Genomic DNA, 17,528 nt, shown 5'->3' with positions numbered 1-17,528 from the left:
TACAGGCTCTTTAGATGTTTCTGTGCCACTGTCTAATGACTGAAAAACCTGATTATTAGGAATTAGGAAATCTGAATTCTTGTTATTCATCAGATTAATTCAGAAAATATAATTTGTGCAACAGATGGCTTGCTTTTCTTTCTTTGAATCTAAGATGTGGAAAGCAATGAAGCCCTGAATACAAAATGTTAATAGCTACCAGGGAAATCCATCATCTCTTCCTAGGATTTAGAATGTGTGTATTTTGTAACAATCAATTCTGTTAGCATAGTCCTAATTTTTAAAATAATTCTCTTTTTTCCCCTACATGTTCTATGTCCTATACCTCTGCAATATTGATCTTTTATTCTCCCTGCATTTAAAGAGAGCTTCATCTAAAATTTTCTAAAGTAGGTTCAAATTCTATAAATATAACATGGAGGGACATATCTAAGACAATAATTGATGCTTTACAGTGTAACCAAAATGGTTCCTTTTAGTCTAATTGCAATTATATTACACTAATTTATTAGTAAAATTTTATTCCTTTACAGAAGTTGGGTTTTTTTTTTTAACTGAAAAAATAAAGAAAAACATTACTAAACGTCACCAAAGCTGATACTTCTGACATTGTTGTGCTTGGCTCAACTGTTCACTCTCTTTGTAGACAAAGTACCTTTTGAGTGAGCAGGAGTTTTGGCTATGGAGTTGTGGCTGGGTCTGACGTTATTTATGTTTTTACACCTCTCCTTTCAACTGTCTGCCAGTAGATAACAATTCGCTTGCCCAAAGTTTATTTAGACCAGCTTTATTAAGTCAACAAAGTGCAAACCTGAAAGAGAGGACAGGCAGAAAAATCTCTTCCTATGAAGTCGATAGGAATCCATCTCCCTAAGCCTTTTTTTATTCCTAGCACTGGTGATTTTTCTTGACAGATTCATTGGAGGGCACTGGTTTGACTAATTTGTCTTGCATAGGTATCTTTCCCATTCTGTGTCTTCTTCACTGGTACTAAACAATCTTCCCTTTAAAGGTTATTTCCTAGCCAGATCTGTCATAAAGCTATTATCATTAATTTGCACTTTAAGAGTTTCTTTCACTTTTTAAAAACTATGAGATACATTCCTGATTTATGGGTTCTGATGTGACAGCCATCTTATGCAAAGAAGATTGTTTATACTTACCACAGATGCCTTTGAAAAAGAGGGATATTTCAACCATATCCCCACTCCTCCTGTTTCACATAACTATATTCTTTATTAGAGGAAAACATGGCAATCTATATTTTCCTCTATTCTCTAGAATTTCTAATAAAATTTTATCCTGGAATGTTCAGAAATCACATATAGAGAAAGCTCGTAATACTCTTAAAATTTTGCAGGTTTTAGGAGTCATTTCCATACAAACCTATTTTTAATCCTTATACCTTATATGTTCAGAAATGACATACAGAAAGCTCATAATACTCTATTAAAATTTTGTAGGTTTTAGGAGTCATTTCCATGCCAACCCACTTTCAATCCTTATACATTATTTTCCTGCAAGTGATAATTAAAAAACAAACCTCAGATTACCATGAACCTCCTTAAATACATTTTGAAATACTTTTTTTCAAGAAAAAGAATAAGAAAAGCAAAATATTTTCAGTGCTTTAGAAAAAAAAAATAACAACTCTATTAAGTATGAAGAGTAGAGTGTACCTACCTAAACTAAACAGCACCAGGAATTTGAGGCATACAAATTCTCGTAGATCAAACTGCAGGGAACGGAGCTTGGCCACTAGTTCTTGTGCGTGGCTCATGAGATTGTTGAGGGTTGCTCCAGCTTGGGATACTATTATAGAATAATCCACCTGTAAGAGAGAATTGTATTTCTGTCTGGTTGTCATGCCTGCAGAACCACTTTAGGATGTTTCAAGCAATCACACACAACTGGGATGCTCCTGAATAAAAGAACCACTCTCCATCTAATGATGTTACCAAGTCAGGATGATTTTATATATAAACCAATTCTAGTACAATGTTATATACCGAAAATATTATTAAACCATATATCTTAATGGTATGTCACATCTTTGTGAATGCTGGTTTGTCTGTATTAGCATTTTAAAGAAGCTTTACATATGAGAACTGCTTATGGCACTGGTAGCTGACCCCTATCACTTTGTTTTATTCACATGGTGTCTCCTGTTCTCATTGTAATTGTGTGGTGTTGCACAGAAAGACTGATGAAGTGAGCTTTGTGCCTACACTGGGTGTATTAGTCCAGAGAGACATAATGGTATTCATGGGAAATGGTTCAGTGTCCATAACTTGGCCAGAAACATGTATTCAACCCCAGAAATGTCGGTTTATTCCCACAGGAAGCAGAGGCATTGTGTAGGTGGTTTCTGTTCTCCTCAGCTACACAAAATCCTGGTATGTGTTGGAGTTGGTTCCAACAGACTTGTTCTGGCAGGTCCTCCCCTGCTAGCAAAGGAGGAGCAGCAGGCAGGTGCGTGACCCAGCTCAGCTGCACATGCATTGTCCCCAGCAGAAGTGCACAAAACTACTTGCTCTGGGGCACAGGAAAAAGCAAGGCTGCTTTGGGGCTCTGCTGCCCTGGTCATGCTGCCTGTTTTGTTCTCGGGTAAGGCTGACCTGTCTATGAGGTTTCCAAAGTGACACTTGTATATAGAGATCCAGCAGAAAGCTGAATTTTATTATGTTTTGTCATATTAAAAAAGTTAATATTAACAAGCAAAGTACTTAAAACCTGCCATAGCCAGCACATCTCTGGGCAATCTTTGAATCTCAGGGAACCTTCCCACTGCTTGCACACTGAAATGTTTTTGGCTAATGCCAGTCCCATGCAGGGGATGGTTCCATGCAGGTGGCTGTACCAGCCTCTGCCACTCAGAAGACATGCACTGTTACCTTTTGCACACTTTGTCATGGGACAGTGACCAGTGGAGAAGTGCTTTGATACCACAGCCTATGGGGATGCTGTGATGTGATGGTAAGTACACAGGTGCTGGGGCCAAGGTGAGCTGGCTCTGAGGCAGGGCCAATGGTGCTGACACCAGGCAGCACCAGTTCAGCCACAGCAGTGTGGAGCAGGGTGTAGCTGGTGTGTCAGGTACTGGGGTGATGTGAGTAAATGCTTCAGCTGAAATGCCTTCAGCTCATCTCAGCTCTGTTTTCATCACAGTGTGTTACATACCCCCTGTGAGGGCCACAGTCCATGAAAATGGGCTGGTGTGTCGCTTGCTCCTGCCTTGAGCTGCTCCTGGCCAACTGGCTGACATCTAAATACATTATTGATGCATTTAAAAAAATATTTTCTTTTCTGGCTGCTCTAATATTAAAACCAACTTTCTCTTTTAGGACTCTCCATAACAGCAGGAAATTGCTAACCATACTTCGTGTAAGTACACATAAGGTAAGTGAAGTCTGGCTCTAAACTAAGACTAAGAGCCATGTTAAGTGCACACTTTGGGTTAATGATGTGTTTAACAGTATTGGTGCTCTAACCCTGTCTTTAAGGTCTCCCATGGTGAAGTAGTTAATAAAGAATGGACAGGTATCATCAGAGGAGACAGACCAATACTGCAAAACTTAGTTTGCCCAGGTACTGATCCTTTAAAATACTTTAATTCAATAACTCGTAGGGAACATATATTTTAATTTTTTTAAGATTATTTATTATTTTGAAGCTGCTGAATTAATTTTGGTTAAGTATAAACAGAAGTAAAGCAAGAAAAAAACTGAAAGAGTTTAAACATGACAAAATTTCATTCAGAAAATATGGATAGATGATTGAAAGGAACTAAAAATTACTTCTCCTAGTGATGACCTTAATATAATCAATAGGTTACTAACTTTTAATAAGACATTTTATTTATATGTACTTTTAGTGATCCCAAGACATTGATTTGAAGGCAACTGTACAAGAAAAATGAAGTTACACTTTTTGTATGGATGTTAAGAATTACACTACTCCAACGTAACGCATTAAAAGTTGTGCTTATATTTCAGTTAAATCAATAGACAATGCTTCAGTATCCTGTGGGGTAGGTTTTATTGCTCTCTCTTACACCTGAGAAAACTGAAGTAGTGACATTAAATTGCTAACTCAGGTGAAAGAAATCTCTGACAAACCTAGGATTGAGGTTCTGGAAATCCCAGCCAACCATCTTTCATAAACTACTTTCTAGTTCATAAGTTCTGTCTTTATGTATATGCACATTATTATATTTCTTTATATGCAAGGATATATAATTATATAAATAATAATAATTTTTTTTAAAAAGTAACATCCCTCAGATACTTTTTACTCGAAGAGTAATTTCAAACAGTGACATGGTTCAACTACATCATATTGAGAAACTGGTCACATATAGATATCAACTTTCACAACTTAATTTCCCTTTTGTAATTGTCAAGGGGGAAAAAGCTCAAAATCCCTCTCTGAGGTTCCAGTTTGTGGGGGAAATATGCTATTCACTTCATAATAAGAAGTTAAGATGTCTGGATGTCAAGAATATCAGTGGCCTTAGTGCAGCGATTATGCCATAATGGAAAAACCCAGTAGATGCCTGGATCTCCCACCATCCCTCTACTGGAGAGCTCTCTGGCAACCTGCTACTCTTTCAGGTGCATTTAATATTTGCAGCACCAGCAAATTTGTCTGGGAGGCAAGTCCTCATCTGCCACTCACCAAGAGCAGGCTGTATTAAATTTTTATATTTATTGACATTTCATTACCATAATTGACTGCAGTTGGTTCTCTAGTAGAAGGCACAGGGCTGCCTCCTAAGCAGGAGAATTGGTCCCTTGAGTAGGATTTGCAATTAAAAACAACGCAGAATGGATTTTTTTTATTGTGTAAATATGATGAGTTGAATTTTCAGCTTTAACTAGAGAATACTGGGTGTGCAGAAGGCTTTTTTCAAGAGTGAGCAAAATTATGAGTCAGTGGAAAGACGACCCCCAAAGGTGTCAATCAGTTTACACAAAATCAACTGTGCATGAAAAAGCTTCCGTTAATGTCTGTTCTGAAAAAGTGGTCACATTAGAGAGCGTGCTGTCCTGCTTGTTTGGTCCTGTATCCACAAGTTGATAGTAAAATGCATTTTATTCTTTTAGCTTCCAATTAATGATTAAAAATGCTTTTAAAAGACAAAGATTAGAACAGCCTGGACCTTGAGTAAAATGCTTAACTGCATACACAAGTCTTAGCATTTACTTTATATTGTACAACTTGATCAAATCCACAACTGAAATAAATTGTTCCTGTTTCCCAATTAATAGTATTACATTTCACAGTTGATTTTGATGTTGAAGATAGTATGTTGACTGGCATTTTCAAAAACAGAAGCTTCTGTAAAGCTTCCACATTACCCAATTCAGAAGTAAAATGTTGGGCATAAAATTACAGCTGCACAGACAGAGGTGTGGATGCCTCATGTACTAGTACACTGTGCTATCCTGCATGATGAATATAGTAATGATGAAGAAGTAATGGTAGAAATTTAATTGGGTCAGCTTGGTACCAAAGCAACACAGACAGAACACAGCTGAATAATTTACACTGCTGCCTGTTTTGCCTTTCTGGTGCTCGAACTGGCATGTTTAACACTGCTACAGATGTTAGTTACACTGCAGGCTGCTCTGTAGTATACCATTTGCTAACTGAAGTGCCTAAATCTAAAAGTAGATACTTACTGTCCCTGTTCTGTTGCCACCTAACTGTACTTGAAGTCCTCCACTGGCTCTTTGGGTGCCAAACTGCCTCCAGGCATGGCTTGGACTACCCAAGTCATGACAGTGGTAACTGTGTGTCTAGCTTGTGCTACTGCTCTTTCTAGATTGATGGACTACGTGGCTTTCATCTACCTAAGGCAGAAAAAAATACCAAAGGTGGGATTTGGTAGCTGTCCAGTGGCTAAAGGAACAAAGATATAGGAAATCTGGGATCCAATCTCTAATCCAAAGAGTTCATGATGTGAGTAAGGCTAGACACTGGCAATTGGGGCATCTTTCTGAAAGAGTGAAATATCAAGTTTCTTCAGGTAGATCTGGCCCATCTTGTGGATGTCTTCTGATCATGAGTATTGGGCACAAATGGGGGAGAGCTGTGACTTGGTTTGGAGAGGAAGGATTTGCTTAGTGCTTATTGCTAGGAGGGAACTTCCAGCTAGAATCCCAAGCAGCATAAGTCTCTCAGACAGGCAGCATCGATGCCATACCTCTCTCCTCAGCACGTGTTAAGGCTGCCTCTTACAGTTACTGCCTAGTTTGCTGCTGGCCTTCCCCTACCTGTTGCAGAGGTAAGGGCTGGGCAGATGAGGCTGCAGGCCCTGTGAGAGGGCAGGGCACTAGCTCAAAGGCACTAGCAGCAAAGGAAATGAAGTAAAAAAGCTGATTAAGTATTAGTAAGAGGGTCACAGCTTACATGGGACTGCAGACAGGCAGGGCAATACTGAGTATTTTTTCTTGATACAGTTGAGATTTACTTAAAGGTCCAAATCTCTTTCATGTCAGTGAAAGCCAGTTAGGCCAATGCCAAATGGTTTTGAAAATTCTAGTTTGAAACAATATATCATAGTGAAGCACTTGGAGTTCAGCAGCTTTTAGATATTCAGCTATCAAAAAATTTCTCCACTGATAAACAGTAAGAGAGATAGAAGTGACTAATTCTGCAGGTTTTTTTTCTCATGTGAAGGTCTCTTTTAACACAGTGAGATATTGTTTGAGGCAGAACAAAAGACAAACCTTTTTTACAACATGAAACTACACCCTGGGCTAAATGAATGCTGAGGCTGAAGGCCAGAAATAAAGGGAGTGCTTGTACTTTTTTGTTTTGCAAATGATTTATCATGGTAATGAATGATTCTTGAAGCCAAATCCCTGGTTTCATCAGGCTCAGGTGGAAACTCTGGTGGAGTCAGGTGGTGGCCTCTGGTGTCGACTCCTCTCTGTGCCCACAGAAAGGCATCTAACATTTAACGGTGGAAGGAGACTCCTTACTTCTTCTAAAATTAACTTGTGTTTGATGTCTAGGATATGACAGGGGGGTGATATGGAGTGTGGAAATGTTGTGTGAAGCTGTACTATCCATTTCAATGCTACAGCAAGCTTGCAACAGTCTCCAGAATATAGGAGCAGAGTGATTTTACGTGTTTGTGACCGATACCAGGTACTATTACTGAATGACACTCCTTTCAGCCAGAACAGGAATTGTGCTAGCAAGGAATACAGGTGTTGTCATGGCTGTACACAGTACCTGTATAATGAACCAATGTTCAAACAGGCTAAGGTAGTTCAAGTTAGTGAAAGGTTGATTACATGTTTAGTTTAATGTATTAGATCGCTGTGTTTGGGGCACAAAGGCAAAGGAGGCAGTGGGTGCTGACCTGCAGCAAAGGGGCCATCCTGCTCTGCTCCCTGCAGCCCTGGCCAGCACAACTGGCTGCTGCTGATGGGGGAACTGCTCCCCCACCCCTCTCTCCTTGGTTATAGACTGCACTGGAAGCCTGGGGAGTGCCCCTCAGTGCTCTGCCCTGGGTTTTGATGTCCTGACACTGCTGAGAGCCTGTGAGTGGGCTCTAGGGTATGGCTATGGGGGTGGATGAGCCTTTCTCTCGGAAAGATGCATCCAGTACAGTATATACCAACCAAGTTAATTTACTGTCACAACTATAATTACACTTCCACTGTTTCCTGAAATTTATATTTCAGTGGCAACTGTGGTGGCTATTAAATTAATTTGGAGCTTTTCATATAATTAATACTTCTATTAAAAACATTTAAAGCAGTATTAGTGTTCAATTTCTAAGCACATGGTCACAGAAAAATGCTTTGACGAGGCACCAGCATCCAAGAAATTGAAGAGGGCTCCATACAAGCAAAACTATATCAGGTTTGGATATATTAATTAAAATTGTGATGACTTATACAGCATAAGATGCTTGTCATTTTAACATGATACACAATAATAGAAGATAATGAATTAAGTTGCCAGTGGACCTTTCCCCTAGGATGATGTTATTGTGTTTGCTAATTAGCTGTAATATGCAAATTGTATCACTCCAAAGTAGTGCCTTTACTTTGTCTAACTTAGTTTCAGAAAAACTAGTATAAGACTACAAAAATTCTATGCCCTGTAGTTGATCATATATAGATTCATTTATAGTAGATATATTTATGTTATAAAGCACATAATAATAGAGGTATTATTAAGTTTCATGCAGATAGCTATTTTAATCAGTAGCATTAAATTTTCCACTTTAGTAATGGTGAATATGGGGCTTTTCAAATTATTAGTATGAAGATGTTAAAGCAGTGTGCAGACCATAGCTAACCTGGAGTATAATAGAATCCTTTTCTTTACCAAAGTGCTGTAAGGCACTTTGTTTTTTATCTAGAGATGAGATGACACTGAATCACTGGTGAGCTTGGGTATCCACAGGGCTACTCGGAAGACAGACGATCACTAGAAATTTTTCATCACTGTTTAGATAACATCACAAGTGCTGTGCTGGCTCAGACTTTTTTTCTTTTGGGGCTTTTAACTATGTAAATTAATTTCCTCTTATTTTACCCTCCTCTTCTTACTCAGATTTCTACTCTACTGTTTTAAATGAGATTCAAACTGACCACATCCAGTCTTCCACTGATGGGAAGGCATCAGTAGAACTACTCCAGTAGGCATCTGGGACAGAGTGATGTGGTGCTTTCTTCTTTGAGCTGGGTCTCTGAACAACTTGTCTCATGTTGGGTAAGCTTAAAATTGAACATGAGTCTTTGCAAGAATTTATATGAAGAAATTACTTCACTAGTATGGGACTTGTATGGCAGACTAGCAGTCTTGAAGAAATGCTGACAGGTTTCAAGCAAATAGCTTTAGTTCTCTGTATGGGAGCAGTGTGTACAGAATGCAGAAGAAATGTGTTTGCTCTGAACACAACAGAGTTAGCATGTGGGAAATGAACAGTTCTGGCATGCAAAGGTTCATGTTGGGTGTCTTCCCTGTAACTTTTTACTGGAACTGGAATTTTAAACAAAATCACAGTGCTGTAATGGTTTCATGGCAACATAGCAAAGCAAATGTAAATTGAAATCAGTTTTTTCACAGGTGTATCCATAGCTACTTGGAAGGATCAAAATTTTTAACGAGTAATTGGACAAACCTGAATAGGGCTTCTCATGATTATAACTGAATTTTGATCTTTTACCTAGCTTGAGGCCATCTAGTGCAGCCCCAAAAAGCAGGTAGCATGCTCTTTTCGTAAGGTGTGAGGCACTTGTGAAAACCAGCACAACCTTATTTTCTTTTCCTTTGGGCAGAAACCACTAGAAGGAGGAACTGTGCAAGCCTGGATACAAGAGAACAAATACTGTGCTGAACAGCAAAATGATGATTGCCTGACCTTGTTTGTCACCACTTTGAATCAAATCCTGTGTTTGTTTGCCTATGTAAGGACTTCTAGATTTGGACCCCAAATGCCAGTACCTCTTTCCTGCCAGCTGACTGCACTCACAAATCCAATTGGAGGGGATGGTATTCTATAAAATAAAAAATACTAGTTTCCAAGAACATAAGTAATAGCTTTCTATTATATATCCATTAGCTTTCTATACCTAATATTGTTGTATATAAGTCTAGTAATTGCTTAGGATAAACCAAAGAAAGCCTGTTTCCTTTTTGCCAGCTCTTTTCTCTTGTCCTTTGGAGCCACTCCTTCCTCTAATGCTCTTTTAACTTTTTGTCCAACAGTGATAGTTCTTCAAGGGTGATCCTTCTTTGTGATGCCACCATTTGTAGACCACAGTTTGAAAGTTCAGCTGCCTCTTGAGAACCTGAGCTTTCCTTGAACTTGCAAGTCTTTCCTAGACAGCTTCTCCAAAGGCCTCAACAAATACAGCTGCCTTGGGATGGTAGAAGCTGTCTATCTAAGTGGGTAAGTGTAATAGAGATTACATTGCCACAGAAAAATCCCCAGACCACATGTTACCACCTTCCAGTAATGTACAGATGAAAGATCTATACAGTAGCCTGTCTAGGGAGAGGTTCAAGTCACAAAATTTTGATCTAAATTGAAGTTAAATTTTTATTTGCTTCAGAACAGACTACTGTCAAGATTTTGGTTCTCTCTCATGCTCTACTCTGGTGCTGTGCTTTAGAAAACAAATCCGGCGTGGTGACTTAACTGAATCAGTAGTTCAAAGATTATCAAAATCTGAGATTCAAGCATGGTATTGGACAGCCTATTTAATCTGAAAGGCTCTGACCAAACTCAGCAGAGGAAGATTTGGCAATGGTGAGCAGAGTGTAGGTATGACCAAAATGAGCAGCCTGTGTCTGGGTGGCCGAGGCTACAATTCACGTGTTGTGTGTCGACTGCTGCACGAAAAGGCATGAACAATGCTATGCTGTACAGCACTTTGGTATCTGCCCTGTGTGTGCTGGATCTTGGAAGCTGGCAGTGTATTGCTATTGTAGAAGATGCAAAGGGAAAGTGCTCAAGTTGAAGGAATTAAAGTTCTATAATTAGAACTGGTCTGTCAAAATTACATGCCGCATGGCAAGCCTTTGAAACTTGGCATGTGGAGAGCATATTGGCAATGATTTACAATTAACCACCACATTGCAAATCACTCCTTAGCTGTTTTCTATTATGAAATTTGGAGAGTTGTAAAATGCATTTGTGCTACTTTATTTCCTTTTGAAATGGTAATTGCTACTGCTGAGGGGCAGTATTTAGTGCAGAAAATGAAGTGTGCAGCATAGGGAGGAACTTGTTTCTGAGGAACTGCTGAGGAATTGTAATGATCTGAAAAAGGTGCTTTCTTGAAACATACACACAAAAGAGCTTCATTTATGAAACTCCAACCAAATAAATAACAAAATAAAATAAAACAGTCTTTTTTTGTGCAAGGGCCAATGCTTACTACTTTGTTGCTGACTGTACTTTTTCCCCATCAAAGTGGGAACAGTAGATTGACACTGGGTAAAACTCGTAAGCCAGTGGCTTGAGGGAAATGCAGATATATGGAAATGTGGTAGGAATGCCCTAAGGTAATGGGTTTTGAGCCAATGCTTTTGAAAATTATTGAGTGTGCTTCTAAATACTAGCCCATTTTAGATACCTAGTGTAGAACTGACAATGGTATGGCCCTGGGGAGCTAGGTGAAGTTTGGCTTTTGTATCTGAGGAGCAGAGGCTGTGCAGCCTAAGTGGAGAAAGCAGGTATCTTCTAATTAAGCTGTGATAATTCCCCTCTTATAGCTTCCCTCCTGATTGTGATTGTAGAAAGCACTGTGTTTATGAGTAGCCTTTATGGAGAGATATATTAAGGAAAGCAAGGAGTGAGGCTTCTGAGGTCTTAAATTTGCTAACTTGTGACAATAATCATGATCTCTCAGGTAATAAAGTAGGCTATCTAGCTCAGGTCCTCAGTTTAAAGTTAATATCTTTGAAAGCCAGATGATGGACTGTAATTTTGCTCATAGTGTTTTGATGGTAGCAGTAAATAAAAACATCTACAGCACTTTTCATCTGAAGTGTCAGAGTGCTTTCCACACCTTAATCAATTAATTTTTATGAGATGGTGGCATGGTTATCTCACTTTTTCTACTGTAGGAAGTGGAAGGATCAGGGCAGGGACTACAACGTATGCAGCATTTAGTGCAATAGCAAAGCCTTGTAAAGCCTGGGTCTAGAAGTGTGGCTTTCCAGAATTATTTACTGTGAATACAGGGGAGACAGACACAGTCATAACAGTCCAGTCATCAATACTTTTGATCTGGTGTTGTGTCTTAGAATGAGAACAGACCGAGTTGATGCTGCCAAGGTGGTCCATCTTAGGAAGAGAAGCAGTAGTATTGGATCAGCTTGGCTACACAAGTAACTCACAACTGAGCTAGAACACAAAAAGGCAGCAGCCAGCAGCTGCAGCCAGCAGTGGCTCAGAACAAGTGATTTAGAAGCAGTGTCCAGGTATGGAGGGATGTTACAAAGCCAGTGTTCAGCCAGAGTTGAGACTTGCAAGGGATGTCAAATTGCTACTTAGGAGATGAACAAGACTAATGTGGGACTGCTGCTGGATTCCACTGGTGATTTAGTAGTGGTAAACACAGACCAGTGCTGCATTTGCCTCAGCCTTTACTGACAAGGTCTCCCAGGCTCTGTGCTTTCAGGGAAGAAGAGAGTGATGAGCATCAGGTAGAAGTTGGAAGAAAAATAAAAAAAGAAAAAAAAAGAGAGATTCAGACCAGAACTAAGGAAAAACTTTCTCCCCATGAAGATGTCCAGGCAGTGATGCTGGCTGCACAGGGAGGTCATGCATTTTACATCTGTTGGGGTTTTCAGATCCCAGCTGGACAAAACCTTGAGAAACCTGGTTGGAGAAGGGGGTTGGAACACAGACTCCTTAAAATCCACTGTAGGCTGGATTTTAAGATGTGTGGCTCTGTCAATTCTAGATATTTTAAAATTTCTGTGCAGCTCACTCATCTTTGTCCATCTAGATAAAAGAGATTCTTCAATCAAAGACTTTCATGGGTGAAAACCATTTAAATAGATTATGTTTTAAAGTCGATGCTTTTGAATGACAAAGCACATACAACTTGCATACTGGCAAAGCAGTGGCATTTCTGCACCACCTCAGGTCCCAGCAGTCTTTCTGTGAGCATGCATGCCACTCACAGCCCAGGGAGAGCAGGCACAGTGTGTGCAGCTGTGCCCACTCCTGTAAGCAATCTGGCTTTTCATCTAAGATGACACTGACCAGAGCTGAATGAAGTCAGGACAATACAGTGGCAATACATGGATTTCAGGCTCTTTCCAGTTTCGAGAACAGCAGCCAGAGATCACACATTGACTTCAGGTCTGGTGTCACCCTGCTTCTCAAAGAGAATCTGTGGTGTGTGCATGGGAGCATGTTCTCCAGCCATTGGAAAGCGGGAAGAGGACCTTCCATAGGGAAGGAAACTCACTGTAGTGTTCTTGTTTGGTGTTCTCGTAATGCGGCTCCTTGGCATCCAAGCAGCCTGAGTGTGGGGAGGAAGGCACAGCTGTTAAGAGACTCAGGGTGCTTGTACTGCCACTCGCTTAAAAATCATAAACTTTGGCATAGGAAAGTGAAATTAGTTTGAAATGAGGATGTATTAAACCCATTTGACAAAACTGGAGCAAAAAATGATGTAATCATTCTGGTTTAGCCAGTTTTTAATTTGGTTGGAGGTTATACTTCTGCTTGGAAATGTAGACAACTTCCAAAAACAGCTGATGATTTGCAAGCAGTGCATTTAATAAGCATCCTGCTACCTGTTGTCCAACAGTGATGAAATGCTGTGCTTTGCCTCGAGAGCTTTGCCTTGTACAGCTGAGGGGTTTTTTTTGCAAGAGAAGATAACTGTGGCTAATGAGGTAAGGATTAGTAGTGTGGAGAAATGACGACAATAGCTAGAATTTAAGAGTATGTAGATATGTCTAATGATTTCAGTGGGACTTAGGCACACAGTACCTTTAAAAACCAGCTATTCACATAACAAATAAGACTAGTCAGTCATTTTCTCAATAGCGCCAATATAAATCAAGAGTAATGAAACTGATTTTTGCTCATATAATTAGGGGTTTTCTCAAAGTTGTCCTAGTATTTGCCCCATCATTGCTTTTGCATTTTAGGACATCCATGCATCTAACACCTGAAGAAAAATAACCCTTGGAAAGCTGTACAGAAACTGCAGGGTGCATATTGAGAGACAGCTCCTGAGACAATACCTACATTCATAGCCTAGAAACGGAGTCATTTTTCTTGGGATTAGATGTCTCAGCTCCTGAGTTTCTCACACATATACATACTTCACTAAAAGCAAGATGCTTCTTAGGTAGTAGCTGCAGGTTCTCTAGGTTTCTGACCCAGCTAGTGACTCTTTTGAATAAACCACAATTCTGAAGGGAAAATAAGCTATAATTGCTTCGACCTAAAGCATCAGGTTTGGGAGTTCTGTTGTTGTTGCTGTCAGAAACCATTTTAGCCTCAAGGAAATACAGCTTCTCAAGAAACACTTCTCATCTGCTATTTTTCAATCACCGAAGTATACAAGTATATTTGAAAAGCAAAGTGCTTATGATTATATCTGCTTTTATAAGTTTAACTGTAATCAGCAGACTAGGAACAGAGTGCACAAGTAATTTTATCTACATTATTTGTGGAGAATCTCTGAGAACACAGGAGTGCTTCTGACCTAGTTAAACTCCTGCTATTTTGAAAATTATTATTAAAAAGCCATCAATACTTCTCTGAGCCCACATACTCACCTGTTGCCCGGTAACCAGAAGGATGGAACCTTCTTTCCCATGTACCACTTGCCGGTAAATGTGATCTAGGATTAAGAGTTCACTCCAGCAGTTCTGAAGCAACTTCATTTGGTCATCAACCTGTAAAGTAAACATGAATGTTGGTGGCATGTCTCTGAAAGTAAGTCTTACATCCTACTACAGAGTCAGTCTTCCTTCAAGCATCTGGTTAATGTCACAAGAGCAGAAATGCTGTAGAAAATTACCTCTGCATAAATTTATTATTCTCAGCTGAATAAATAAGGCACTGCTGAAACAGGAAATGTATAGAATGTAAAATGTATAGAATATTTACTACTGATTACATTTTAGGAAAGCAGCACTATGCATTGTTATGCAAAGTAATAATAGCTTATTCACTAAACAATCACGGAAATGGGATATTATTTTTCCCCAAAACAAGAGCAGCAGAAATAATGCTAATGTTAACTTTTAAGAGCATTATTGTTGCAACAAGCCCAAGACAGCGATGGGTTCCTTGCAAAGGTAAAAGTGAAGAGAGGTGATCATTCCCACCAAGAGTGGTTGTGGTACTATGAAAGCAGAGGAAAACTTCTTCATAAACAGTAGCTGAGTAAATTCAGGTGTCATTGGTAGGGCAGGAAAGGGCTGGGCACAGGGCAGTGAGACAAACTATTGACTCCAGTTTGTAATAGAAGGAACATACACAAGATTTTGTGTAACATTCTTTGAGATGTACATAGTATGGCAACAAAGTCTTTCACTGAACTGACTCCTATTGCCACTGGATTGCATGATGATTGCATTCAGTTTTAGTCACTTTGAAGACTGAAAAAATAATGAAGATTTCCATGGAAATGGCAGAAAAGAATTCACAAATTAGTGGAAGGCAGACAATGAATTTAAGTCATGGTGTAGGTATCAATATCTCCTGGAACTGAAAGAGTGAAGACATGCATGCATTAGCCTTGCTACAATTCAGTGTCTGTTGCGAATGTGGTAACAGCGTGTATATAGTCAAAAGGAGTCTAAGAACCTGCACAGATACCAAGTGCTGCACGGATTAAATATGTGGTGTAAAAAGAAACTAGAAAAGAGAACATTTAAAGTGGATAAATGCCTTAGAATTTCTGAGACATGGACTATGAAAACTGAATTTCAGACGTTCTAATTTCAGTCGCTTTAGAACTAGATTTGATAATGCAGAGCAAACCGCATTATAAGGAGCGATCTGCATGAGCTGAATTAGATAATGTAATACATGCTTTTATCAGCTACAACATAATGAATTTTTAAACTTTATTCTTTCAACCTTGTTGTGTGGTAGAGAAGGAAGTTAGGTTTGTTACTAATAGATTTTGGTAGTGTTACCTGTGAAAGTTACCTACTATTGTCTCCCTCTTTCCAGTCACTTGCCATGCTGCTTGGTCTCTGATTGCCTCCTTCATTTGCCTTAACTTCCCTTCTCCCCACCCACAGTCTTTTCCTAGCTATTCTTGTCCTAGTTTCTCCCCCTTAGGTACCTGTTGCGAGTTATTCTCCCTTGCTGGATGGTGCAAGCAAGTGAAAGCAGAGGGGAAAGGGAGCAGGATAGCAGAGACAGTGGGGAGAAGAGGGCAGAAGAAGCCGTGTGCAGGTCGGGCCACTTTCTCCCCCACAGCTGGCACTGGGACCCCTGGTTCTTGCTTTTTCCTACAGTAGGTATTTGTGCTGGGAAACTGCACAACTCATTCCCTCTACTACTGCTTTACCAACAGGATGATATAACTTTCATGGGTGGTTTAGGGTTTTTTTTTAAATTATTTTACACACACACATTTACTTGTTAAACAAAAAGAAGAAAAAACCCAAGGAAATCTGTATCCAAACATCTATGCCAAACTAATATCTTAAAGTTGCAAAACCAAGCACTGCAGAACTAGTTAATGCTTGTATTTTCTCTCCTATTCCTCTTCTATCTTCGATCTGCATTTGTGGTGTAACAGGTTTTAATGTATAGACACAAAAAGACTTGAGTTAGTGCTGAGCGAATGCTCTCAGTCCTGGTATTTCAAATGTCTTGCATGCTTTGGCTTTCCAGTATTAAGAATAATCTTTTATCACAGTTGCAGTTCCACAGACAGTGACAGTTAGTACATGTATGTTCAAATAACTTCTATAAGCTACGGTGATAGAGATGGAGGAAAGAAAGGGGTGTGGCCTCTGCAGACGGATATTCCGCGCAAAGTGCAGCTCGTGCCATCACAAACTGTGCTCTGATCCTATGCTGTCTGTGCCCATGATAACTCATTTCTGTTCAGATCACAGAGCAAGGCTGACTCCAAATTAAGTATCTCTTCTTCTGCCCACAACAGGTATTTGACTACACAACCATCTCAAACAAGTGACTTAGTTCAGGAGAGGAAAGTACTCCATTGCTGCACTCCAGACCAAAACATGGGCCAGGTTTAATATAAGGCATGAAGAAAATGTGTGAAAATTATAGATTCAAGTACTCTTGCTTTTTATGCAAAACTGTTTTGTGATCCTTTTCTCCTCTGTAATACAAGGTATTCCAAAAATCAAATAAATCAAGCTTACATGATAGTTTAATCCAAAATTAGCATTCCACACAAAGCTATCACAGTTTACATCTGAGCAAAACAAACTGGGGACGGTTTAAACATTCAGTGTCCACGTTGTAACAACTAATACCTGAATGAGAGGTCAAGCATTTGATTACATTATAAATGACGTATTTCCAGCTAACCCATCTGTCTCAGCCACAGGCTTTTGAAAACAAACTGCATTTACAGGTCTGGCTTTCTGAAGGCCCCAACAGCGAGTCCTCAATCAAAGCTTACCTCCCAAGCTTTATTGTATCATTACCGAGCCGGTGCTGTGAGAACAGTATGAGGCAGCAAAATCACACACAAAATGTTTTGCACATAGTCTGTTCCTGCTGTTCTATAAGTCTCACAAAGCTAGCAACAGCTAACAGCTGCCAGTGGTTCACAAAATCATCTCCTCTGAGTCCACTGCAATTTAACCAGTGAAAGCCTATAAAATAGATAGCATAAAGAGCACAATACACAGCAGAAACACAGTATTCCCTTCAAAGGGCTATTGGATCCAGCTGCTTTTGCCATTTTAAGAAAGCTTGCAGGGCAGCAGAATGCTTCCCAGTTTGCACTAGGAAGAAAGAGAAGTGACTTTAAGGAGGGTCATGGATTACTAACGTGTAGGGCAAATGATCAATTCCA

At 39.5% G+C, this 17,528-nt stretch overlaps 1 protein-coding gene across 2 annotated transcripts in view; it reads right to left on the bottom strand.

The window, feature by feature from the left end:
* Positions 1 to 17,528, bottom strand: part of NR5A2 (nuclear receptor subfamily 5 group A member 2) — a gene marked incomplete at its 5' end in the record, with an annotated part of 96,199 nt that overhangs the window by 27,449 nt on the left and 51,222 nt on the right. For both annotated transcript variants that reach the window (XM_084266366.1, XM_084266367.1), the window contains 2 exons: positions 1,684 to 1,831; positions 14,287 to 14,406. In XM_084266366.1, coding sequence (XP_084122492.1) covers positions 1,684 to 1,831; positions 14,287 to 14,406 — 268 coding nt within the window. The remainder of the gene's footprint in view (positions 1 to 1,683; positions 1,832 to 14,286; positions 14,407 to 17,528) is intronic.

The sequence above is a fragment of the Gallinula chloropus genome (assembly GCF_964237585.1).
Source record: "Gallinula chloropus genome assembly, chromosome: 6".
NCBI classification, from domain to species: domain Eukaryota; kingdom Metazoa; phylum Chordata; class Aves; order Gruiformes; family Rallidae; genus Gallinula; species Gallinula chloropus.
Note: the sequence above shows the minus strand (reverse complement) of the source record. Positions and strands in the feature narration are given on the sequence as shown.